Genomic DNA, 25,855 nt, shown 5'->3' with positions numbered 1-25,855 from the left:
CACTCCACCCAAAATAAAAACGTCTGTGAGAAGACTAGACAGAGAAGCCCAAGTGTTACCTCCTTCTGCTGCCGCTCCAGCTCCTTCATCCGGATCTCTCGGGCCTCGGCGCGGGCCGCACGCTTCGCCGCCAGCCTGGCCTCCGCCTGAAACAGAACCGGAGAGTTTATTAGGAGACAGACCAGGAGCTCCTTTCAAGTACACGGTTAACAGTGACGCTGTCGCAAGAAAATCCTGTTCAGTTTAAATATACAGGAAGGCATCACAGACTCGTAAGAGCTAAAAAGGTCGTCAGGAGTGACAGTGGTAGTAGAGGAGTAAGGACGGCTATTGTCTATCGATTCCTTATAAATGCCAAGTAGACACTATTCTAAAGAATATACACATATATATACATATATATATACACACACACACACACACGCACACACAATGCCCTGTACTCCTCGCAACAGTCCTATTAGGTGAATACTGTTAGCATCCCCAGTTTATAGATGAGGGAACTAAGGCACAGAGAGGGTAAATGATTTGCCCAAGGTCACACAGCCCGTGAGTGGCAGGGCTGGCAGTTTGCCTTCCTCTGGAGCTACGCCAGACTAACGCAGGGAGCAAAGCATGAGAGCTGGACATGACTGCAGGTCACCAGTTCAACCCCTCCCTTTACAGAGCAGGAAGTAGAGGCCCAGAGAGGCTTCCAGACCCGACCAAGGGCATGAGGCTGGGACTCTGACTCCACTTTCCAGAACTCCTGTCCAGTCACGTCTCACTACACCCTGCTGCCCTCAGCTTTCCCTTCAACACCTGCAGCGCGGGGAAGCCCATCTTTTCGCAAGACAAGTAAGATCAGGGGGGCACGGTTCCAACTGTTAGATGCGTTACGCTAAAAAAAAATCTGGCTTCACTTAACTATCTGATAACTTGGAGCTGTTCAGCCATATTCTACTTGAGAGCATTTAAAAAGCTTGACCAGGCCGCCCAACGCTGCCCAACCAGGCACCTGAACGCTGACTCACGTTGTACAAACCTCGTGCTTTTTCACGATTTCAGGTGATACGACAGGCCAGTGAGGTAAACGGAGCGAGTGGACCAGGATTCAGGTTTTCTGGTCTCCAACAAATCCCACCTTCTTTCCACCTAATTTTTTGGGGGAATACACTTGTAATTCTTCCACAAACAGTTCTGTAGACACAGTTTTCGGAAGTCTCACTGCTCCCCAGATAATCTTAAAACGCGGCCATCAGAGATGGTCAGCCTGCTTCTGGAGTAGTCGGGGGGCCAGCAAGCAGTGAGGCGGCCAGAGTGTCTCGTCGTCTGGTTTCTCCCCAAGGGCGGGCACCCTGCCCTGCAGCCTCATGTCAGGACGGCGGGTCCTGGAGTCAAGGATGGCCATCTCCCCCCAACCCCACCCCATAACTGTATTGTATTGAATTACAAATCCATCTTCTTTCTAAATACTAATCCAAGTTGAAAACTGACCATAGCTGACCTGTCAGAGGTTGGCCGACTTGTGTTCTCATGAGGAATTTATTCTATAACTAGGTTCGTTCATTCCTCTATCAACCCAAGCCCAGGTCCCTCAAATTAAGAGTGCCAAAAATCACAACTGCATCAGGACTCTGATACCTCGTTGCCATTTTCAATGTTCTCATCCATGTTACAGTGTGTGAAGGGCCCCTCAGGGTCTATAAAAAGATCAGGCAAAGCTGGAGGGGAGGGGCGGAAGGGGAGAAAAGGTTCTTAGACTGACACCCACCCACACCGAGTTCCTACAACCCCGATGGGCCAGCAAGAGGACTGCATTCCCACTGAGTGCAGCCCGACTCCCGGCCCTTCCTGGAGCGGAATGGGCTCCATGCCTGTTGGCTCTGTGTCCAAGCCAGTATAGACCAGGCAGCTGCAGCCCATCAGCTCAGGTCGGGGGGCACAGGGAGACGGGTTGGGAAAAGAGATGGGAGAGTACAGAGGAGGAAGAAGGGGAGGAGAGGAGGAGAATGTAAGGAGGAGGAAAGGGGCTGGAAGAAGGAAGGGGCTGCCAGAGGGGGCAGAGGGGGGAGGAGTGTGGCAGGCAGAATTCTACAGTGGTCCCCAAGGTCCCACCCCTGTTGAATAGGCTTCCCATAACCCCCTCCCCTCATGTGTAGGCAGAATTGTGAGTGTCATGGATGTCACTTCCATGCCTGGGTTACATTATATGGCAAAGAGAAATGCACAAATAATTAAGGTCCCTCATCAGCTGACTTAGAATTAATCAAAAAATAGATTATTCTGGGTGGGCCTGACCTAATCAGGTGAGCCCTGTCAAAGAGAATCTTGAAGTCAGAGAGACTCCAGCTGGCCTTGAAAAAGCAAGCAGCCATGTGTGAGAGGGCCTGTGATGGGCCACGTGACAAGGAATGTGGGTGGCCTCTAAGCTCAGAGTGGACTTAGCTGACAGCTAGCAGGAAAACGGGACCTCAGTCCTACAACAGCAAGGAGCTGAATTCTGCCCACAACCATGTGAGCTTGGAAGAGGACCCTGAGCTCCAGAAAGGATGAAGCCTGGATGACACTTGACTGCAGCCTGAGCAGAGGACCAGTTTAAGCTGTGCCCAGACTCCTGACCCACAGAAGCTGAGATGACAGACGTGTGTTGTGTTAAGCTGCTAAGTGTGTGGCTATTTGTTAGGTGGCAACAGATAACTAAGACAAGGAGGTGCGGTCTGAGAGCCTCCTGCTCTTACAGTGCGAGTGCCTCTGCGACGTCGGGGGAGTCTGAGCACCTGCACACCAACCCCTTTCCCAGCCTGCCCCTCCAGCCCCCACCCTGCTGCAGTCTAGCTCTGCTTGGGACTGGGGCAAAGATCCTGGAAGAGACCACCGATGTGAGCACATAGTCCTTGCCACCTGGGGTGGCCTCCCCGCCACATAGGCAGGCCTCCGAAATAACGTCCCATTAGACCCCCCTACTCTTGTGGGCCTCCCTCCCCCCAGGAAAGGGCTCCCATCATGGCCCACCCTCCCCTCTGGCCCTCACGTCCAGACAAGCATGTCTGTCCTGTCCATGAGGATAATGGCACCAACAGACTAAAAACCAACAACCCCTGATTTGAGGGACCTGGGCTTAGGTTGGCAAACAAATCACACAAATTAACCAAGTTACAGAATAAATTCCTTATGAGGACACAAGCCAGCCAACCTTGAAGACAGATCGACTGTGGTCAATCTCCACCTTAGATCAGAATTTAGGGAGGAGGTAAACATGTAATTCAATACAATTCCAAATCTGGGCAATGGCTACCTCTAACACACCTGCACGGCTTAGGATTCTCGTGTGACTCATACGAGGAAAGCAGAGTGCTCGTGACACAGGAAGTGATAACCATCAGGCTCACTTCTGGGAATCTGGCTAACTGAACAACGAATGTCTGGGCAACACTGAAGCTGGTACAGAACCTACGCATAGCCAACTTCGTGGGCACAAAACTACTCTTGGCAGAATGACCCTGATGCTCACCTGAGATGCCTGACCACACAATTCATCCTCAAACCCTGACACGTGCAAAGAACACGCAACAGCCAACATACAGCATAACAGGTGCCAATCACTCAAATGACCATGGTGAAGTCACTGGAGAAAGCATCCAAGACATTCAGTGAACAAAAAACCCAAAAGAGCAACGGTCACCGTGGTGACACACAAACACAAATTCATTTCCCTGCAATATTCTCTGGGAGGCCCAGCCCCGCCCTCCAGTTCCTAACTGTCCAGGTGGCAGCTCCGGGGCTCGGGGGCCTCAGGCCAGCTTTCCGTGGAGCAGGACAAATTCATCACGACCGACACTTTTGTAAAACAGAAACTCACACGTTTGGGGTCAGAGCCGTGCCAGAGTGTTCGAGTTTCCAAACACTGACTTTCCCTCTCTGAACTTAGTTGCAGGGGGCTGCAGCTTACCAGCCATCACTCCACCACCTGGGGCCACACTAGACAGCTGCAGATGGACTTTCAAGACGTGGTTTGGGTCCCCTGTCCCAGGGGCTGCAGACAGAGCAATTGGTGACTATGGACCAGTGACAAATGTTCCAGTGGGCTGAAAACGTGCTGGGGGCTGCTCGGAGGAGAACTTAACCCAATGCCAGTGTCACAGGGGCTTCCTGGAGGACACGCACCCTAAGCCAAACCCTGAAGAGTGAAGAGGAGAGAGCAGGGGCAGGGTGTGTGGCAGCGAGGGGCATGTGACACGGCGGCGAGGTCCCGAGGCTGGGGGTGCAGGCTCTAGCTCTCAGCCCTGTATCTGGAACCTTATCTCGAAGGAATGCGGAACCACTGAAGGGTGTTAAGAAGGAACACAGCGGGGGCTGCCTTTGCTTTAGAAATATCACCTGGCTGAAATGCAGGAGCAGGTACAGGAGTGGGAGGGTGGTATGAGCCCAGGAAGTGAGCAGGGGCTGCGGCTGAGCGAACGAGCCTGTGAACGTGAACGGGCAAGGCTGGCAGAACCGCATGCAAAGGATGAAGCAGAGCAGCGAGGCCAGAGGACTGGAGGGAACTCAGAAGCCCAGGTTCCAGGGAGGCCCGGGGGGTCCCAAAAGCCAGAGAAGAAGCCTTGTCACTTGGCCACCACCCAGATGTTCGTGGTACTCGGGATGCTTACCCAAAATGGAACACACCCATGCGTTCTGCTCTTCGACGCCTGCCTACCTCCAAGGCCCAGGTGGGTTTCAGAGTCGGGGTATGTCTCCATGCTAATCAATCCCCTCAAGCTCCTAACCTCAAGGTCGAATGGAAGACATGGAGAAAAGTAAACGGATTTATGGAATTTAGGATACAAAGTATACACTGCACAGGGCTTTAAAAAAAGGTTCAGAAAACAAGACTTCACACACCTCTGGCAGTTAATCACTCTTAGATCCCGTATGAGGTCGTTGGATCCTCCACTGATTGACTTAACACTAAGCTTGTCCTCTGGGAAGGCATCGTGGCAGTTCCCATCCCAAGAGCTTGTTGGCACGGCCTCACCAGGTCCCGGGCTGCTCCCTCCCCTTCCTACAGGAGCCAGCAGGGAAAGGCGCCCGGCCAGCCCTCGGCTCAAGGGGCTCTGGCAAAGGTGAGCTCTGGACCCAAATCCTCCCTCCTCTGCCCAGTACCATCTTTGTTGAAATACATACTAATATAATTAAGGATGAAATGATATGATCTCGCTCAGATTCGCCTTAAAATAACCTAGGTGGGGGAGCAGGTAGGGTCTAAGAATCTGTAAGCTGACGGTTGTTGGGGCCAGTGGTGGGATGTGGGGCTCTCATGGTGCCCCCCCAGCATCAGCTTCACTGGGGACTTGTTAGAGATGCAGAATCTGAGGCCCCGCCCAGACCCGCTGAGTCAGAACCTCTGGGGTGGACCCCGCCGTTTGGGCTTCAACACGCCCCCCACGGGTGCCGGCGCTCAGTCAAGTGAGGGGACCTCTGCTTTCTGTTATCCCATCTATGTCTGGGTTGTTTGACATTTTTCATAATAAATAGCAAAATTTTTTAAAGGAAGGAAGGAAGGGGTGGGGGTGGGGAGGCAGAGCCAGAGAGGAAGGAAGGACATGAAGGAGCCCCAAAATCAAACCCATGCCCACTGCTGCCAGAACACGGCCGTGGTTCTATTGCTAAAACCCGCTGCAGCGCTGCCCTCTGCCCCATCCAGGCCCCCTCCCTGTTCCCGCCGCCGCCTCCAGGGTTAGGGTGGAGGGGAAGGAGGAGCTGACCCAGCCAGGCCTCCTCTGACGAGATCCAGGCTCCCTGGCTTTCTCAGGAACGCCCAGAATGTTGGTGGGGAATGCCAGAGCTCCATCTCCCCTGACAGGGGACACAGCCTCGCCCTTCCCCCAAGGACCCTACTGTCCTGGCCCCAAATCCCATCACAGGGCTTTACCGACACTGGGTCTTAAAAGCAAGGCACCCTTCGATGGTGGAGATGGCTGGGAAGAGAAGACACCATTTATCTCTAAGTAGCCGATAATAATTCTACAAAGCTGAACTCCTGGCTCCAAGGTTCCACTTTTACATTTTATTTTACCATAGATAAATACGAACAGCACTCTGGTACTGAGGTGATATGTATGGTGATGAGAGATACTACAAATATACTAAGAAGCACAAGTCTGACCCCCAGGGCCTCTGAAACAAATGATCAAAAACAGTCCGGGTCTCCCAGTCAGGGTCTCAGGTGCCAGCCCTAGAGTGTCACAAAGGCCAGGTGACAGAGACACAGAGGCCCACAGCCAGAGGCCCGGCCACAGGGCACACAGGCTGGCTGGGGCGACAGAGGGCCAAAGTGACGCTTCTCCCACTGAAAGGTCCTCTCCGACGGCACAGACCTGGCCAGGCTGGAGAGCCGTGTGCAGAAGTCATGGGCAACAGCAGGAGTGACCTCCGTGATGGGTCTCTGCCTACGCCAAGAGCTTGATGGGCTCTGGGTCCAGACAGGACCACAGAGCAGAGGCCATTCCACCAGAGCAGGAAAGAAAGGCAGCAGATAAACCATCAGACGCAGGCCGCTTCTACCACTGACCCGGACAGGCCTCCTGCTCGGAGCACCAGAAATTCCAAGCTGTAATAAGACAGTCATCCTAAGATAAGGGCTGGAACTCAGGGACAGCCAACTTGGGCTGAGGTTGAGGCCAAGGAGAACTAGAAAGAGAAGTTATTCACCAGGACATAAGGAGAAAGCCCTTGGTGGAGGCCCAAGGAGCGGAGAGCCTGCCCAGCACGCCCTGCCCCCTGGCCACCCTGCACCGGTTTACATCCTTACCTGTCCTCCCACCTGCGGTGGGGATTTTGTAAGCAGTAGGAGACACTTTGAGAAGGAGGGGCAGCCACACACCATCCCCGACACCATGCACCCCACTTCCAGTGACGTCTGGGGGCTCTCAGAGCAATAATGGTATCTGTATCCTTCTTGTGGCTCCTACTTGTTTAACTACCTGAGGTCCCCACACGACGCTCTTCAAAGAAGAGAAATGTGATAAACACTGGTGGAACAGAAGTCCTGCCTGCTTGGAGGGGACAGAAGGTGCCCCAAGAGGCAGACTGATTGCTTTCTGAGAAGACCCGCACGACTTCAGGGAATCCTGGCTCTGTTCATCTTCTGAGCTTCGAAGCTTTGCTGCAGAGAGGTACAGAATAAGAACAATTCTTATTCTGCTTTCAAACTCTGCAGTTTCACCCAGGAGTTCCAGAAACCTACGTGGAAGCCAGAAGGGGTTATGAGCCACAGCTCTAGGGCAACTCTTGAGAAATGGGACTGAGATGCGCTTTCGTCATGTCCTCCACCTTGGCTGAGAAAGCCCTGGGGTCTGGAGACGCAGCAGGATGATAGCTCGGGTGGGTGCTGACATTCTAGAAGAGCTGTGGGAGGAGACCGTCACCACACATTAAGAACACCACCTGGTTCAATGGAGAGAGGCCTGGGCCATGGACACTCGTGAGGGACCCCAGTGACTGCCACCTCCCGGGTCTGTGTCCTCAGATGTAAAGGGGAAATGATGCCACAGGGGCTGTTCAGAGAGACAAGCAATTTGTCGGCTGTACAGCATTCCACAAATAGGAGGAAGTTTAATATTAATTATACGCTTTCATTTTGGCCTCCAGGTTTTAGAATCGAGCAGAATTGAAAAACTGGTAGCTTTTTTTTAAGGCCACATGATATGCTGTAACTATAGTTTATAATCTTTGGGGCAAAGTTTAGGGACGTATTTAAAGCTCATTCGTGCATGTAATAGGAATATTATGCAGCTGAAGCCTGAAGAGGTGACAAAGAACCAGTTTTGTTTAGAAACAAGTAGGGGCCTCTGTCCTGTCTGATTCTTCCCAGAATGACGAAGGAATGCAGCTCCTGTGGGGCAGGCCTGAAATCTCGGATTTGCTGGAGGACACACACACAGGCCAGTGTGAAAGGGCCTTATGATGCGCTGCACGTTTCCAGTCTGCAGTGGACTATGATTGTGCAGAGTAACTACGAGGCTGACCCAGAATCCCTTTCCCAAGTTGCCTTTGCTACAGGAAGTGACAACAGCCACCAACTTTTGTTTTCTACATAAACCCCAACCCCTCAAATTCGGTAGATTCTAAAAATAGTTTGCTATTCAAAGCAACCAAGAGGAACGAGTGATGCGTTCTCCCGCAGCGGCATGAACAGGAAAGGGGGCGCACCAGGCCGGAGCTCAGAAACGCTGGCCGCCTCCACACCATGCTTCTACCACCCCCATGTCCCTCGGCTGCCACGGGCCTTCTACTCCAGGCTCAAAACAAACACTTATCCTTCCACAACCCTCGCTTGGGCAATTACAGTAAGTTCCCCCAAAGAGGGGGCCTACTCTTTATGGCCATGCCTGTGATTATGAACACCATGGAGGGGAAGACGTTTCGAGATGACAGTTGTCCATGGGAGGAGTGCCAATTCTTTAGAAGGCATTTTGAAAATGGTGGGGGGTGTTGGGATGTCCCAGTGATTGGAGGGGACACTAATGGCATGCAGGGGGCTGTGCGTGGCATTCGGACAGCCTCGCATAATGAAGAACTTGCCCGTTGACTATTCAGGCAGATAGAAAAACCACTTGATAACTTTCAGATCTACAAACTTACGTATAAACTCAAAGTATGTTCTGTGCAGTTTTAACGCACATTGAATATTCCAGGAAGGCAAACGGCATGGAAATTGAGGGAAGATTATACTTGGCTTTGTTCAAAACTTTCCCAAGAGTTAGTGACCATTTTGAATGTCACATCACTGACAGCAGCATAATAAGTGACTTCTGGGTCCCAGGATGACACATCTGTATCAGTCTGCGTCTGCAGCCATGACGTGGGCCCGGGTCTGTGCACGCATCTGACTGCATCTGTCTTCTGGGACGCCCAGGCTTGAGCATTTTTGTATTGAAATTCATATTCTGTACTGCACCTTACCTTCATTTCCTTTCTTTCTTTTTCTTTTTTTTGTGAGGAAGACTGGCTCTGAGCTATCCATTGCCAATTCTCCCCTTTTTGCTGAGGAATATTAGCTCTGAGCTAACATCCGTGCCCATCTTCCTCTATTTTGTATACAGGATGCCGCCACAGCATGGTTTGATAAACAGTGCGTAGGTCTGTAGCCGGGATTCGAACCTGTGAACCCCGCGCCACCAAAGCGGAGCATGCAAACTTAACCACTACACCACCGGGCTGGCCCCCATTTTATTTCTTTATCATGTTACAGTTAAAACATTCTATTGACTTGAAATTATGTGAGCCGGTAGATTTTACCACCCATGAATTTCATTCTAGGTTGGATCCATTTAACGAGGATGTTAAACACTTGTAATAAAAAAGGGCGTTGGGTCTGAAGGGCTGCGAGCCATAGCTTTAAAACTTCACAGTGAAACAGGTAGGCTGAGCCTCTCCATGACACGGCCACACTTGTTGAAACAGCCCAGCCACAAGTTCAGGGCACAGGTCTGGGGGCCAGTGCTTAAGCCACAAAATAAACAAGACATGCTTTATCAATTTTACTTGAAGATGTGGAGGACACAAAATTAAAGACTAAAATCTTAACCGGTTATTTAAAACACCAAGTTTCTATCAAAATCAATTCCAATGAGTTAAGGAGTAGACTGTAAAATTATCATGGAATTTTACGATAAAACAGCAGCCTTCAAAGAAGCCTTTACCTTGCAAGGCTGCTTGTGGCTTGGCCCATGGGCCCCGAGGAGCTGCCGCTCCATCCTCAGCTCTTGGGGGACCTAGCAGAAAAGCCCAAGTAGCAATGGGTGCCAACCCTCTCTAGACTGTCCACAGAGCTCTCTTTCCCCATTTTGCTACTGGAAATCTCCTGACTTTGCTTTTCAGAATAATAAACTGCCTAAAAGTGCCCCACATGCTAAAATAACAAACATCTTAAGCAGGAACAAAATTATTCATGTTACTTTATCGAGAGCAATGACTAATAACATCTACCTATTCAAACTGCACACCACAATCTTTGGCTTAGCAACTACCCCCATTGATGCTGATGAATAAACATGTTGCACAGCATCCTCCCAGGAAATAAATTTCTCCTCTTGCTATTAACACATTTCTAATTTTTTTCTGAGATGAGTGAATGTTCACATTTCCTTCAATAGCTTCAACACAGTAGAACTACAAACAAGAGCATGACAGCCACAAATAAGCATGTGTGTGCCTGATAGGTGACAGCAGCCTAGCCTCACCTGAGCTGCTCGCCAGGTGATAGGTCCTTCCAGCCAATGCATCTGGGCTCCACTCCCTTTCCCTTCCCTGCTCCACTCAGGGCCTTCCCTGAAAACACACTTTTAAGGTGTCACAAGACATTGAAATTGTTTCTTCTCAGAATAAGGCTGGACACTCCAGCAGCACCACGGCGACCCTATGTTAGGCAGCACACGACTAGTGATATCTTTTCCTATATTCAATCCATCCTTCTGGAACCAGCTAGGAAGGAAACAGAAGCCAGTACTTCTGTCCTCAGCGAGCTTGTCTGTTTGGACGGGAGCAGCTACACAACACACAGGAAAAAGGCTCACATCCCAGCAGTTCCCGGTGCATGCTGACACACGTAACAGATAAAAAGTTAGCACAGTACGAAAAACAGAAAAACAGAAATGTCTGCAGCTCTTTCATTTCTACTATTCTTCTCCTTATTTAGAAAAATAAAGTCCACTGAATGTTCTTTGGTCTGAAAACTACCAGAAATAGAAAGGAAATGTTTGATAAAATGAAGACTTCTCAATAGGTATTCCGGGAACAAGGACCTGTGTGCTGAGAGGCTGCCAGAGTAACAAGAAATCCTTTAGCCCTGATACTGGGGTTGTGAGGCCTGGAGCTGTCAAGAGAAGCTGACAGCAGCTGACTGCCTGCCAGACCCTGCCCGAAGCACTGTACACACTGGTGACACTTATCAGCAACAGATCAGAGTCAGCGGGCCTGGGTGGGAACTGCCCCAGTGCCTGCTTGCTGTGTGGACTTGGGAAAGTCCCCCAGCTTTTCTGAGCCTTAGTTTCCTCTTTATCTGTAAAATGGAGATAACCACACTACCTCTTCAGGTTATGACAAGGGTTAGGGAAGACTTCTACAGAAAACACTTAATAGGGCTGACACAGCAGGGGTCGGAAATGTTACCTACTGTGACTACCAACACAGCATCTTCTCTAAAAGCTACGGACCCAGCAGTGTTTTAAAAGCACCTGGGGAAGGCAAGCACGCTGAGGCACCCACCAGGAGAAAGCGCACTGGGGCAATTTCAGAGAGAGGTGGAGATTCCCAGCCCACATCCAAAGCACACTCCTTATTTCTCTTCCCCCTAGGAAAATCACACACCCACTTGCCACAGATTATAAAAGAGATGTGAGGATCAAACAATGTTGCTTTGATAAGCTCCATTAGACAAACATATAAATGAAACATTTTGGTTAAAATTTAAAGTAAATCCTCACTATAGTCATTTAAGATAAGTTACTTCTCTACAAAGTAGTTGCACTTTAGATTCAAGGCAAAACTACTTACTTAGATGGTTTTAAAGTTGTCAAGTTACAGCTAAGGAGAAAACCACTTGGAACTCTGGCCCTCCCCCAAATGCATGAATGAGTTTCAGAATACACATTTGTGTTGCTGGATTTTGTGTGTGTATGTGCGTGTGTGTATGTGGTTTATTTGTTTTGGAGTCTGGCTGGGGTAAGGGGATTTTCCTAGTGGTCTGCAATCAAACATGGCAATTCTGAATTATCAACTCTTGGAAATACTCTTGGAAATAGTCAACATAATGCTTTGTTTAACTCAGGAGAAAGCAGTTAAGTTACTTAATTTTATTTAGATAGTCTGAATATTGAAAGTTTTAGTAAACCCATTCCATGAAAATAAGCTTCTTTATTTAAAAAAACAAACTAAAATTTGGGTGGCCCAGAGTTAAAAACAGGAAGGTAATAAAAATTCCTCTTCTCCCTCCCCCCTGTCTAACATATAGTGAAATGTAACAGGCTTATTTCAATAGCAGGTTAGTAATTTGAACCTTATGGCCTCTGGGGCTCCAAGATTAAGACTTTTAAATTCAAACAGATATTTTGGAAACATTGGCATATGAGTAACTAGTCATAAACAATTCCTTTGCTGAGTCACACAGCCTGATTTTTCAGGAATAAGAAATGCCTCTTGAACATTGCCTTTTGAGGAGCAAACACATTATACCAACATTTCGCCTCACAATTCTGTAGAAACTAGATAAGAACCTCACATGAATCAGGTAATACTCCAATCAACTTCCCCTGAAAACAGTTTTACAACTATAAATAACTTGATTTCCTGTGCTCAGTGTAATGGCAGTTAGACTGCAGGGTTTTTAAAAAAAATTTGCTAAGAAGGCTTCCGCTATGTGATATTTACTCAGGCTAAACAGAAACTAACTCTTAAAGAAAAAGGGAAATTTGGTCTCCATCTTTGCCCTAGTGGGATGCTCTTAACACTATGAGAAAAGACCTAACTTACTATTTTTACATCTTAACTGCTTGGGGAAATGATCCATCTAAAACAAACCATATAATTCCAGTGCTCAGCATCTCAGACTGAGCTCCGGCAGGGCCAGACCCTAGACGGACTGCACCCACCACGGCTGTCAACGCTCCCGCTCGCCAAGACCTGGGGACCTCAGCACCGGTCCCAACAACGAGGTGGGACCTGGGAGACTGTGTCCACCTTCTACCCTGACAGCTTCTCTCAGGACAGGACTGGTCATTTGTAAGTGCTAATCAGTATGTGGAAACGGGCCAGAGGTGACACAACCCATCACAAACATGGGGAAGTTACAAAAGTTAAAGAAATGTGTGGTTTCTGTACTGTTCTCTCATATGGCTCCGGGGCGGGTGCTGACGGTTGTGTAAGGAGCCAGGACTCCTGCTCAGATCCTGCTTTTTCCTTTTCGAGGCGAGATGGAGCTTGCCAAATTGGCCTCCTCTTGCCCACTCAGCTCTCGCCTCACACCCACATGCCCCCCAGCCCTCCATCTCCACTGGAGACCCCTGTTCCCAGGACCCAGGGTCATTAATGCAGAACACAAGCCAGTTTGAAATGCCGACCAGTCTCCAGCTGGAACATTGTATCACCTGGGGTGGCTGTTGGGTGACTCCTTTCTCAAGCACCCCCACCTCTGCCCCCCCACTGGCCACTCAGTGTGTTTCCTTTTCAATGAACCGTTAACCTCATAAAACAGGGACCATGTTTTACTTCTGTTCCTCATGTCCCACTCTAAAGTTTTTGCTATTATTTACTAAAAAGAACTCCTACAGGTTCCCAGTTTCTTACCAGAAACCCCTGGGACCAAACGTGTTTCAGAATTCAACATTTTCGGATTTTAGAAGGGTAATAAGATGCATACACCATACACTCTGTGACAAGCCAGAGTAATAGCCCTTAATAAAGTACATTAACAGAGAAATTAACAGAGTACATTGCTGAGAAACGTTATGAATATTCACACTAAGAGGGATAAAGACCGAAAACAGCCTCGCACCAGCCAGGGCAGGTCTCACTGCCAAATGAATTCAGCAACAAACTTATAAAATAACTTTTGTTTTCACAGCTTACTGGATCCTGGAATTGGTGGTCAAGGGATGGTGAGCCTGTGCGTATTGAGCACCTTCACCAATCAGAACTCCTTCCAGACTCTCCTCTCACCTATTTCTGGCATCTCAATCAGATCCAATCCACTGGTTAAGTCAAGGGTTAAGGAGACACTGCGGCCAGCGCCTTAGCGCTCCAGGTGTTATTTCTACTCATTCTTCTCATGGTCTGTCCCTCCCTCCCTGACATCCTTGTTCTCGATGTTCACTCTTTTCTTCTTCAAAGACTCCCAGCCCAGCAATTCCCTCCTCTGAGCTCGAATCCTGTCCAGGATCCACATCACCCTGTCCTTGCCATCTATGGTTTGCCTAGGCGGCTCCTCTGGGAACACCAGCATCTCTCAGCAGCATTCCCAGCCTCCCTTCTTCCCAGGGCCCTTCCCTGATGCTGATTCAAAGATCTCTCTGTAGGTTCCCGGGCCCCTAGAAACCAATTAGGTTAAGGGATAGGAACCAGCTCCAGAGGTCTGGCCCACGGCTGGAACTTTACGTGAGGTCATCAAAGAAGCAAACTAAAATGGACATTAAAAAAAATCACCTGACGGTCCTCAGCAAGGAATGTAACTTTCAAGAGTGTGTTCATCAGAATCTATTTCTATACCTGTCTCTGGTTTACCAGTAAGCTCCCCCAGGTCAGGGCAACTTTACTCATCTTGAATCTTCCACAAACATCCAGTAGATGATTAATTCCTAGCTGGCAAAGGAGTGACTGTTTTGGGTTTACACGTTTATCAGGGTTCCCACAGAGACCAGATAAAGTGGAAATCTAGGGTCTCCTCTCTCTGCAGTACTAACTTCCTAACGTGCTTCTTTTCTGAAGTGCATCCTTTTACCTCTAAATATTCCCATTCACATCAACCACAAGCTGCACAAACCTCCACCTTACCCCTGCCCAATCTTAATGCCAAACTACCCCCACATCCATGGTCCCAATCCTGGTGACTGAGCTGAACAACTGCGAGATTCCATGGATGGAGGATCCTGTCCAGACTCCGAGACCCCAGGAGACCAGCTGAAGTGGATTTGAGGACTGGGGTCCTTGAGGAAACTGGAGAAATTGGGTTCCGCCCCGTTGGTCCTAAGGTCCAGAGCAGGATAAGTGCTCCAAACCCCCCAGCCACTGGTGGTGCCAGTCTCAGGGTGAGGGCAGGGGCTCTGGGCACCAGTTCCCGGGTACTGTATTTTGTAAAATACCAAACTAGCAGGTACCAGTGAGACGAGACCAGGCGCAGGTCTCAGACATCGGCTGGATCTACGGCTGAGTCACTGGCTGGGCAGAGACAGTCAAAAGGCTGTCACTACAGGCAGTGGAGCGACCATGCTCCTTTTCGTCCTGGTGAGGGGCGTCGTCCGGTGAAAAGCGCCTTCCAGCGCGCTAGGGGGGAGAGCGCACACGAGCCGCGAACTGAACGGAGAGCAGGGCCCGCTCCCACTCGCACATCCTCGCGTGGGGACATTCATTTAGGGGGTCCCCGGCCAGGCAGAGCCCATCCCACACCTCACCACGCACAGACGACCGCGGCGGTACATGCCGACTGCCCTTGGCCTTAAAACATCAACAAAGACCAAACGTTCGGCAGAACCGAAAGTTTCGAAAATGTGTTTTCCACTTACCAGTCTTTGAGCTTCTGGGCTCAGGCAGTCTATTTCCTTGTTCTGCGTGGCCGCAGGGTTGGTCATCGTGCCGGCTACAAGACCACCTTCTCACACACCAGGAAAGATACCGGTCAACGCCGGCTCCTCGGATCGGCGGGTGGACGGGCGCTCAGAGCAGCCGCATCCCGAGAGCGGCGGCGTTACTGTCCGCGGAGACAGACCCGTGCGGCTGAACGGGAACTCGCCCTTCCCGAGGCAGGGCGCGCCTCCGCGGTTCCTGGGCTCGGGCGCGGCCGCAGGGGCGGGGCGCAGGTGGCCGGGGCCGGGTGGGCCGGGTTGGGGCACCCGGGAGAGAGGAGCCGAGGCCGCCCCGCGCGCTCCGCCCCCAAGGGTCCCGCCCCGCCGCACGCCCGCGCTCCGCCCGCACTCCACCCCCGGGGTCCCGCCTCGCTCCCCGCGCGCGCTCATCCCTGCCCGCCCCGTCCCTTGCGCGCCCCCCACCGCCCTACTCTCCGCGCGCGCCCCTCCCCGCGCCCCAGCTGCGCGGTTATCGATCACCACCCAACCCCCTCCGGCCCCCACCGGAAGGGCGGTGAGGTAAAAAGATCCCAGCCGTCCCCTCCCGTAGCCCCGCCCCGGCCGCCCTGCCGCCCGTCCACGGTGCTGGGGGAGGACGAGTTGTTGAGAGGCCGTGGGAAGAGGGAGCTCTGGGCAGAGAAGCCCGAGCAGGGCGGGGGTCTGCTGGGGGAGGGGCCCGTGTGGGGGAGGGGCCGCGGAAGCATAGTCCGCCGGGGGAGGGGCCTGTGCGGGGCTGCGCGGGGGGCGGGGTCCTCTGGGGCGGGGCCTGCGCGGGGCGGGGCGGACTGCCTCGCCAGGCCCTGCCCCCTTCCCGCCTTGCCGCCCCCGCCCTGCTCCGGAGGGCTCCGGTCCCGCGCGGACCTCCAGATTCGGGCCATACTGAGCTTTGCGGCCGCGAGAGCCTCCGCCGGCGCACGGCAGCACCTGGCGGCCGGGAGCTCACGTTATCGCATCACCCCGAGAAGGGGCCGGCTTGCAGGACGACAAAAGCTGCGCGGCCCGCGAGGGGGAGAACAAGCACCGAGGGCTGGGTGCCTCTCTCGCCCACTTCCCCCTTTGCAAGCTGGGCGCAGCAAAGAACGGGAGTGCCGGCGGTTCGGCGCGGATCCGGGGTCTCAGAGCCGGGGGCTACACCGTCCAGGGTCTGGCCGGGAGGACGTTCGAGGCAGGGGTCGAACGGAGGCCCCCGCCGGGCGCCACGCGGGGAGGGAGGGGGCGGAGAGGAGTCGTCCCGGCGCCGGGACAGGGACCCGACTCCCCAGCACGCGCCTCCTCCAGTCGTTCTTCCAAAGTCCCACTGGCAAAGCAACGAAACGTCTCCTGACCTCGCCAGGCTGGGACAAGCGACGGGAAGGAAGCGACGCGGGTTTTCATCAGAACCTCAAGCTGTCTTGGCCAGGCCCGGTGCCTGCGGCGCCTAGAACCTTCCTGCGCCCTCTCTTCCTACCCTGCGTCGAGGCTGCCCGGGCCCCCTCCTGCCCATGGCCTGGGGACACGTTTTCGCAGGCCCTTCTCAGAAAGACCATCTCCCCGCCTCAAAACGGGAAAACGGGAACCTCCAACAGAATCACTTGCCCTCTTTCCCTGCAAAGGGCTCCAGAAAGAGTCTTGGGAGACCACAAATTCACATTTTAATGTTAACAATCCCCAGTTTCTCACTCTCTGCCACCGTATCCTAATTCTCCGTAACATGTTAGCGCGGGACCTGTGTGCGCTCACCTTCCACTGTGGACAGGGCGCCCCTGCGCCCTGGGCTTCTGAGGAGGGGGCACGGGAAGGAATGGGTTGTCCACAGGGCAGGTGGGCAGAGAAGAGGTTCTGGGGGACAGGAGGACGTAACCTAGGAGCGGACAGGGGCGACGGAAGAGAGAGGCTGAGTAAAGGCATGGAGTGGCCGCTGTGGGAGGAATTCAGCCGGTTTCAATGTTGATTACCGTGAGCACAGATCCAAGCTTTAATGGACAGCTTCCTTAGGTTCGCAGAAATAACTTTCAAAGAGATTGAAGTGCCTACCTTGTAATACCTTGTTTTTTCGTTATAATACTTTTTAAATGTTAGTCTATTACAATTCTTGATTCTATAAAGTTAAACGAATTGGAGAAAATAATTTTAAACTGTTCTACATAAACCAGTATGGGACTTAAGGAATTTATCATGGAAAGCAATTATAACATTAGTAGTAGTAATAACTTCACAGATGAGAGGGATAGCCAATTAATAAAATAGCCTTTTTCTTTCAGACATCAGTTTGAATATTCTGATCTACATAGGCAAATTCTAGAACTACCTGCCCCACCCCCCACCCCCCAAACCCCATGACCATATCTCCCAGAGCGGGGCATAGAGAACAGGCTTCATTTGTGTGTTTGCCTGTTATAGGGCAGTGCCTGAAGACATCTGCATTGTCCCCAACCCTCAGGCCACCATCCAATCGCTAGTTATCAGCTTCCTGAAAACCACATAGGGAGGGCGTGGAGTAAGTGGGCTCTGGAATTAAACCATCTGGTTTAATTTTTGGCTCTGCCACTTACTATGGGATCGTGAGCAAGTTACTTAGACCCTGTGTCTGAGTCTCCTCTGAAACATGTGAGTGATAAGGATAGTGCCCATAGGGTAGATGACGACCAAAGGCACTAACATGCAGACCCTGCTGAGCACAGCCGGGTGAACTGCCCTGCTAGCTGGATGAAAACGCAAACCAACACCGCCTTGCTGCCTCTCAGCCAGCTCTCTTCCTTCTGTCGGTGGAGAGTCCCCACCCAAGGCGCCCAGGCCTTCCTGTCCTCCTCCACAGCAGGAAGGAAGCTGGGCAACAAGGGGTTAAAATGGCTGAGAGGGGATTACCCAGAGAGACAGTGGGCAGTCCCCCACCAAAGCTGTGGGAGGGGCAGGCTGCCGAAGCCGAGGGAGGCAGGGTGGTGTCATGGAGTGAGAAGCAACTAGCTGGCTAATTTTAGTCTCAGGAACAAACTAACGATACCAGCAATAAAATAATAATAGTAAGTGCACCAGAGATCTCTTATCCCGGTAAGTAGATGTGTGTTAGAGAAAACCGCGATGCTAACATCCTAGACAGAGGCTGCCACATTCTGCTGCGGGCTTCAGCCCGGCCTGTTGAGCTAGGTGGCCGAGGCCCAGACTATTCCCAGCTGTGGGGCAGATGGCAAAGTCTGTATTGTAAGTGGAGTGCTGAATTTGCGCTTCTCGGTGTTATTATTTAGCTCCTGAGGCCTCAAGAATAAAGTGTAGAGGGTCTAGTTGCCTTCTGTTGATTAAATAGCTCTCTAAAGAAAAGGACCCCCTTCCACCGGGGAACCCCTTCCAAGACAGGCCTTTCTTTTTTTTTTTTAAACTCATAGCAAGGCCACTTGTGAGGACGATTAATGAATGACCCGGAACCTACAGACTTGGTGCTAGGAACGTCCACTAAGAAGTCAAAGAAAGGGGTGTGGCTGTGAAAAGTGACATTTTGTAGAATGGGAAACGTGGAGGTGCCCCAAATTTTCACGCCAGTACTCACAGCTCTAAAGGCGGCTTGGCAGAGTAATATAAACCCTTTGCCTGGAAGGAGACAACACTAACACCACTAAGAGTGTCAGGTGAGAAGAAATCAGGCAGGAAGCCCCAGGTTTCCATCCTCAGGAAGGTTAGCAGAAGAAACCCAGGGTGCCTTTGAATGGTCTGAGCCACAGGGAGGGGGAAGCAGGTGGCCGTCCATCTGGACTGCACCAGTGTGGGCCCAGGGTCTTCATATAGAGAGCTGTGAGGTCAGTGACACAGATTCAGTTTTCCCTTCTATTGGTCAGGATGCCACTTCTAACAGGTTGCCTCTGAATTTCTGGCCCTTTCCAAGCTGCCAGGCAGTTAATGACCTGCAAACACACAGTCACTATTTAAGCCCAGGAGCTCCGCACTGAGAGGGTACTTTGGGTTTTGTGAAAGCTCTGACTGTCTCTGGCATTCCTAAAAGCCTCCACACTTGTAATCCTCTGTGCCCTCTCAACAAAAATTAAATGTCTGAAATCTAAAAAGCAGTTCTCTGATGTACGATAAGATTATATGCAGGAACTTAATTTCTTAAGGGACTCTCGACAAAAAAAAAAAAGGTTTAATTTTGTTCTAGGAACATCAGAGTCATAGCTAACCAGCAAACACCAGAATGTTTAACCAATTTTGGGCCACACCTAAACTTAGTTTACTGGTCTCCATGGTGCTGGTCTGTTGCTAGGTTCATTGGCTTCGCCTCCTGCTGTGGTTTGGTTATAAGTGCAAGAGCTGCGGGGACAAACCCTTCCAGAGATGGCAGCACGAAGCAGAGGGCAGACAGGGGAGGGCAGAGTGGCTCTCGGATAACTGACAGGAGACCATTCTTCTAAATCACAGCGGGAACATCTGTTTTCCATGAACATGAATCACTAGCCATATTGATGACAGCAGAATAAACACCTCTAAATTACTTCTACAAACCATGAGCTTATATTTATGTCATTACTTTATATGGATCCTTTTGACTAATATCTAAAAACACTTCATATTATAAAGGTCGTTCATGAAGTGATTACCCAGATTTGCACAGCACTTCTCAGTTTACAAAGCACTTTATACATACCTTGAGGCCCACAAAAGTTGTATAACTTGTCCAGATACGCTTTGGAAGAGCCAGGCTTTAACTCAAGTCCCCACTACAAGTCTGAGCTCTTAGCATCTGGCTGCCTGACACAGAGGTGCTCCTTCCCAGCCACCCAGGGGTCCTCACTGACCAGACATTCCATAGACAGGCTCAGGGAGTGTCTTTAGCTGTCTCCCTGGGCTTAGCCTGGGCCAGCAACACCATCTCCCACTCCAGGGGTGCTGGCAAAGCAGTGCACACATCCAGGTCAGTGCTGTAGCTGGCTCTCCCAGTAAGACCTGGGACATTGGTAGGAGCATCACATGGGGGAGCCAGACCCTGCCTGCTGTCTGTAGAGAAAGCTGTACCCCACGGTCTGCTGGCCCAGCTCTGGCCCACAGTGAACTTGGCCCAGGGGCTAGGATCCTGACAGAAGTATCTGGAAGCAAGAGTGGCTGGAAAGCAACAGTGAGCTAGTTTGGAGCTCCTGTTGACTGAGCGCTCACCCGTGCTGAGGGGTTGTACTTCACTTCCATAGCTGCCTATGACCCGGTACTCACTTTCTCCTCCCCACCTCCCCCACGAAGAGTGGGCTCTTTCAGAATGGGAGTATGTTCTCACCTCGGAACACAGTGGGCACTGCATAAATGATGGATGAGTGGACGGATGATTCTCCTAATACAATGAGGACTTTGAGAGGTTATCATTAACTCTCCTTAGTCTTAAGTATTTTATATTTTGTAGCAATTGGGAATAGAAACTCTCTTTTAAAAGTGGCATGTCTTTAGGACCTTTTTTTTTTTTTTGCATAACTACTTAGCACCAGTAATTCATCACACTTCTTTTTCATCTAATAGAATTTCGTCAAGGAAGATTTGCCCTGAGCTAACATCTGTGCCAGTCTTCCTCTATTTTGTATGTGGGTTCCTGCCACAGCATGGCTGACGAGAGGTGTAGGTCTGCACCCGGGATCCAAGCCCATGAGCCCCGGCTGCTAAAGCAGAGCCTGCTGAACGTAACCACTATGCCACAGGGCCGGCCCCTCTAAGAGATTGTTTTAAAAAATCCCTTTGGATTTTCTACGGAAGGTGATGAGTGGAGTTTTGGTAGGACTGAGTTTGAAGTGGTGGCAGAAAGCCTTGGTGGAGGTGTCCAGCAGGCACGTTAGCACCAGAAGGATGAATTGGTTCAAGGTGATGATAATATTGGTAGCATGCGTCTAATGAAGGAAGGAATCTCGAGACTCCTGCATGCAATGAATAAGAGCTGGGTAAGGAACAAGCCAAGACAGACAATGGGTAGTGGGAGAAACAGAAAACAGAGGTGTCTCCTGGAAGCCACTGTTCATGAATGTTCCCAGAAGGCTGGTGTGAATATTGCTGTTAAACAAGGCAGATGGAGTGAAGAGAACAGAGTTGAGAAAGCTTTTAATTTGCAACTAGAAAAAACGTTGGCTATTGTATGCTATTGATAAAATTCTACAATTAAACATTTTTGATGATTTGTGCATGTAGAAGAAACTGTAGATTGCACCTGGGAGGAAGGCAGATCAAGGGAGGGTTTTGAGGGGTGGGGGAAGACTTGTTCATGTGTCCCTCTGTTTTTAAGGATGGGAGGGACTTGAGCCAGTTCAGAGGCTGAAAGGTAGGAGTCAAAGGAGAGTGAGGAGGGGCCGGCCTCATGGCATAATAGTTAAGTGTGCACACTCTGCTGCTGGTGGCCCGGGTTCAGATCCTGGGCGCGCACTGATGCACCGCTTTGTCAGGCCATGCTGTGGCGGCGTCCCATATAAAGTGGAGGAAGATGGGCACAGATGTTAACCCAGGGCCAGTCTTCCTCAGCAAAAAGAGGAGGATTGGCATGGATGTTAGCTCAGGGCTGATCTTTCTCACAAAAAAAAAAAAAAAAGAGTGAGGAAAAAATGGGGTGGGGTGCGGTGGGGAACAGAGAGAGACCAATGACTAAGGGACAGGACAGGCAGGGTGGCAGGTCAGGCTGGGGGGTGGGGGGGAGGGTCATATGGACTTCCAGGATTTGGCCTGATTCTGGGCTAAATAGAGGTGAGAAAACCAAAGTGGCAAAGGGAGGGCAGATAACAAGAAGCACAGTACTGGAGCAGGGACTGTGGACGACGGTGCTGAGGGAGGATGAAGAGCAGGAGGAACAGAAACTGAAGGACCTGCCATGGAGCTGCCTCTGGCCCAGCCAGGGGGCCGCTGTTTTCAGTCCCTGAGCGCAGAGCCCTTCCATAGAGCTCCAGAAAGCCCAATAACGCTGCCGCAGGGTAAAGCCTGATCCACATTTAAAATAATTTCTAATTTATTTTACTCTGGAATTAAGTTCATCTCCAAAAGTGTCCAGGAATAAGTCCATAGCAATCCTGAAAAAAAAAGTATCCGTTTTTCCAATCCATCCCCCAGAATTGGTGATCCTACGGCCAGACCAGAGACTCAGAGGTCACAGAATATCTCCCACACATCGTACCCAAGGAAATGGCCACAAACACCTCCAATGAAGCATCTCTTAGGAAAACCACTTCTGCTTTTCATGAACACAACGCACTGCAAACATCAACTGATTATTTTCTAAAAATATTGAGAACAAAACAACTAAAATCCATTGTGTATTTCTCAGCTGTAGAGGAACAAATTCTGAAAAATCCCCCTAAGTCAACTCTAATGCAGAGGAAAAAAAAAATCCCTATATGCTTTCAGAATAGTCTATTTAAAATGCTTTTGCTCAGAATAGATAATGACATGGGAAAATAAGCTTTACTCAATTGTATTCACTTGCTAGCAGAACACCCCGCTGATAAGAAATAAATAAAATATTTCAATATATACTTAGGAATAGAAAATGATGATTAAAAAAATGAAAGCAGTATTTCTTCCAGATACCCACCCATTTATTTGGCTTTGGCTTCAGTAATCCTGCCTATGAGTTTAATATCCTAGGAAAGATAGACTATTCCTAACAATCAGAGCCATGAAACAAATCTCTACCCTGCTGGCTGAAATCCAGAAATCAATCAGGCTACCAATGTAATTGACAAATGTCACTCACAGAAAGGAAGTGTGGGGGACACAGTACTTTATAATCTGAATTTAAACAGCACTCATATCAAACAGGGAAATTTAAGAGCACTTAAAATGAATCCAGAGTTTTAAAAAGTCAGGCACTTCTGCTAAGCAGCTTGACTTGAAGACAAGCTGACTCAAGGAAGGACAAAACATCAGGAGAAGTAAGTAGCCTTCCAACCCACAGTACAGAAATTCCTCAAACAGCGTCCCTAAAATAATCTTTCTAAAAAAAAGCAGTTTCCCTAAAGGAACATAAAGCCTATAACACCCTTCAGCATAGCACTAGGAACACCTGCCCACACCCTAACGTAAGGGTTTTCCCCTCTGCACTGTGGCCCTGAAACAGAGCTCAAAGAAAAGTCATCAACTCTTAGACTCCAGGGAAGTGCCAGATTACAGCAACTTCTTTATCACCAATTTGTATGAACTGGATATCTTTACAGAAGACTTTAACATAGACTAGAAAAGCCTCACCTGTGAAAAATGAAGATTTTAGATGAACTTCAAGGGCAGTGTAAGGAAGAGCCAAGAACAGCAGTCTGGAGAGACATGTTTGGCACGAGAGTGGAAATTCTGGAATAACTGGAGATCAAATAGCCACTCCTGACCACGTCATCTCCAAGTACCAGCAGAGAGGTCAATTAAAGGCACCTTAATACCCCACACCTCACTAGGCAGCTTCAACTCGTCTTTCATTAATGGGAGGGTGCGGCTCCCTAAGCCCACTGGAGGTTCTCCAAATGCTGCTTCTGACCAGGGGGCTTGATTTCAGCTACTCAGATTATACTGAAGCCCCCTCCTCTTATTCCCACGTCAGTGGATGCACCCGTATGAAATGTGGGATTAGATCTTATGGGGAAATCTAATATGAATACAGAGCAGGGTTTCTTAACCTCAGCATTGCCGACATTTTGGGTCAAATAATTCTTTGTGTGGGGGCTGTCCTGTGTATTAAAGGATAGTTAGCAGCATCTCTGGCCTCTACACACTTAGGTGCCGGTGGCACTCTCAACCCTAGTTGTGATAACCAAAAATGTCTCCAGACATTGCCAAATGTCCTCTGGGAGGCAAATTCGCTCCCAGTTGAGACCCCCTGATCTCCAGGGACTTGTCCTTCATCCAAGGCACCCACGTTGTAGAAGCACATTGACTTATCAGCTTATACAGAGAAGTCACGCCCCAACAGACCCATAGCTAAACATGCACAGAAGTAATGGTCAAGAGAGGAATATTTCAACACGACGTCTAATATCTGTGGCCCTCTTTTCTCATCAAGTAAGAACTCTAAAGCAGGGCTAGTTGTTGTTGTCAGGAAGAGCAGGAAAAGTCAGCACTGGACACTGAGAGATAGGACGTGGGGGCCACGGGTGGGAGTTCGAGGCTGAGATCTCAGAGGTGGGGCGGTCATGCCAAAACCAAAGGCATGATCTCGAAAGTGGGCTGGAAGAAAGAACACTGCAAGTGAGAAGGTCAAAGAACTGAGTTTTGCTTCTCAGCACCTCTGAGAAGGCCCCGTGAAAAAGGAGCGAGTGCTGGAGAGGAAAGGCTGACGGGATTGCAGGCAACCTGCATAGTCCACACAGAGAATGCAGGTGACTGTGCAGAAAGCCCTCAGACCTCCAGAGCAGAGGTTTGGGAGGAAAGCTGGTTGGAACCCCTGCTCCACCAGCTATTAGTTTGTAGTTTCCAATGACTCCGATGCCCTCTTCCAGCTTCCTGTGTAAAACGAAAGACTGGATGGCAGACAGTGGTGGGACCCCAGTCTCGCACGAAGAGGTCTCGTCACTGAGAACTGGCAGCAGCACAGTCTGTCTGTTATTCTAAAGTACACACACACAGATTACTTTTCCTGCAAGATAAGGGACTCTGGAATTACAATTCACGTACAGGTTTAGAGGAGCCACAGGTAGAGTCTTAACGTCACTTAATTGGCTTGGGCTGGGTTTAAAGGTTTAATCAGCATTTTGGGGCACTCAGGGAGCTTTGCTCTCTTTCTGGCAGCTGCTCCCCTTCAAGCCCAGAATTTTGGCATTGCCTCATTGTGATTCCCACAGCCAGGCTTTCGGTGTTCTCGGTCCTTGGACAAGCACATTGTGACTACGACTATGTAAAAATGTATGCATATGGACAAAGACTGGAAGGAAACACAATAAACAAAAGAGCTGCTCTATTTAAGTGATGGAATCATGGGAATTTTATTGCTTTTCTGACTACTTTTAGATATTGTTAGATTGCTGTTTTTTTTTTTAAACAATACTCAGGTTAAGGAACTTGAACTTTATTGAGGAAGCAGTAAAAGACTCACTGTAAGTATTTGAACAGGGAGGTAAGATTTTGTTTGAACAAAGAACTTGTCGGCTACCAAAAAAGTTGAAAATCACCTTCAATATTCTTTTCCAAAAACTTCTTGGCTGGTCTCACTATTTATTTTTCCAGATTAACTTTAGAGTCTGCTTGTTAAACTTTAAACCAACCTTGTCCCGTAAACTGGGATTTTATTTGAGTTATATTCTATTTGTAAATTATTTGGGGATGGATTAACACCTTTTCAACATTGAGTCTTCTCATTCAGAAACAAAGTATCTCTCTCTCCATTTTTAAATCTGGTGTGTCCTTCAGTATATTATTATAGTTTTCTTCATGCAGGTCCTGCATATTTATGTATTTGTAAATGCTATTTTGAATGGGATCTTATACTTTTTTCCATTATTAAAAAAATCATTATTGTGAGATATGGGAGTGCAATGGGTTTTTTATTTCTATTATTACAAACTATGTCATCGAACTCTCAGTTTTAGATTGATTTTTTCGATTAGACACACATATAATCTGTAAGTAGTTACAAATTTTATCTGCTCCTTTTCAGTAGT

The 25,855-nt window shown here is 49.6% G+C and overlaps 1 protein-coding gene across 6 annotated transcripts in view; it reads right to left on the bottom strand.

Annotated features, from left to right (window-relative positions):
- Positions 1-25,855, bottom strand: part of LRRFIP1 (LRR binding FLII interacting protein 1) — a 146,363-nt gene that overhangs the window by 70,607 nt on the left and 49,901 nt on the right. For 5 of the 6 annotated variants that reach the window (XM_058533288.1, XM_058533283.1, XM_058533285.1 and 2 more), the window contains exon 2: positions 60-146. In XM_058533288.1, the coding sequence (XP_058389271.1) occupies positions 60-146 (87 nt within the window). Of the gene's footprint in view, positions 1-59; positions 147-15,236; positions 15,508-25,855 lie in introns of those variants that run through there. The other variant, XM_058533287.1, reaches the window with a different exon arrangement.

Source organism: Diceros bicornis, chromosome 37 (assembly GCF_020826845.1).
Source record: "Diceros bicornis minor isolate mBicDic1 chromosome 37, mDicBic1.mat.cur, whole genome shotgun sequence".
NCBI classification, from domain to species: Eukaryota; Metazoa; Chordata; class Mammalia; order Perissodactyla; family Rhinocerotidae; genus Diceros; species Diceros bicornis.
The sequence above is the reverse complement of the archived record's forward strand: the minus strand, read 5'-3'. Positions and strand labels throughout refer to the sequence as shown.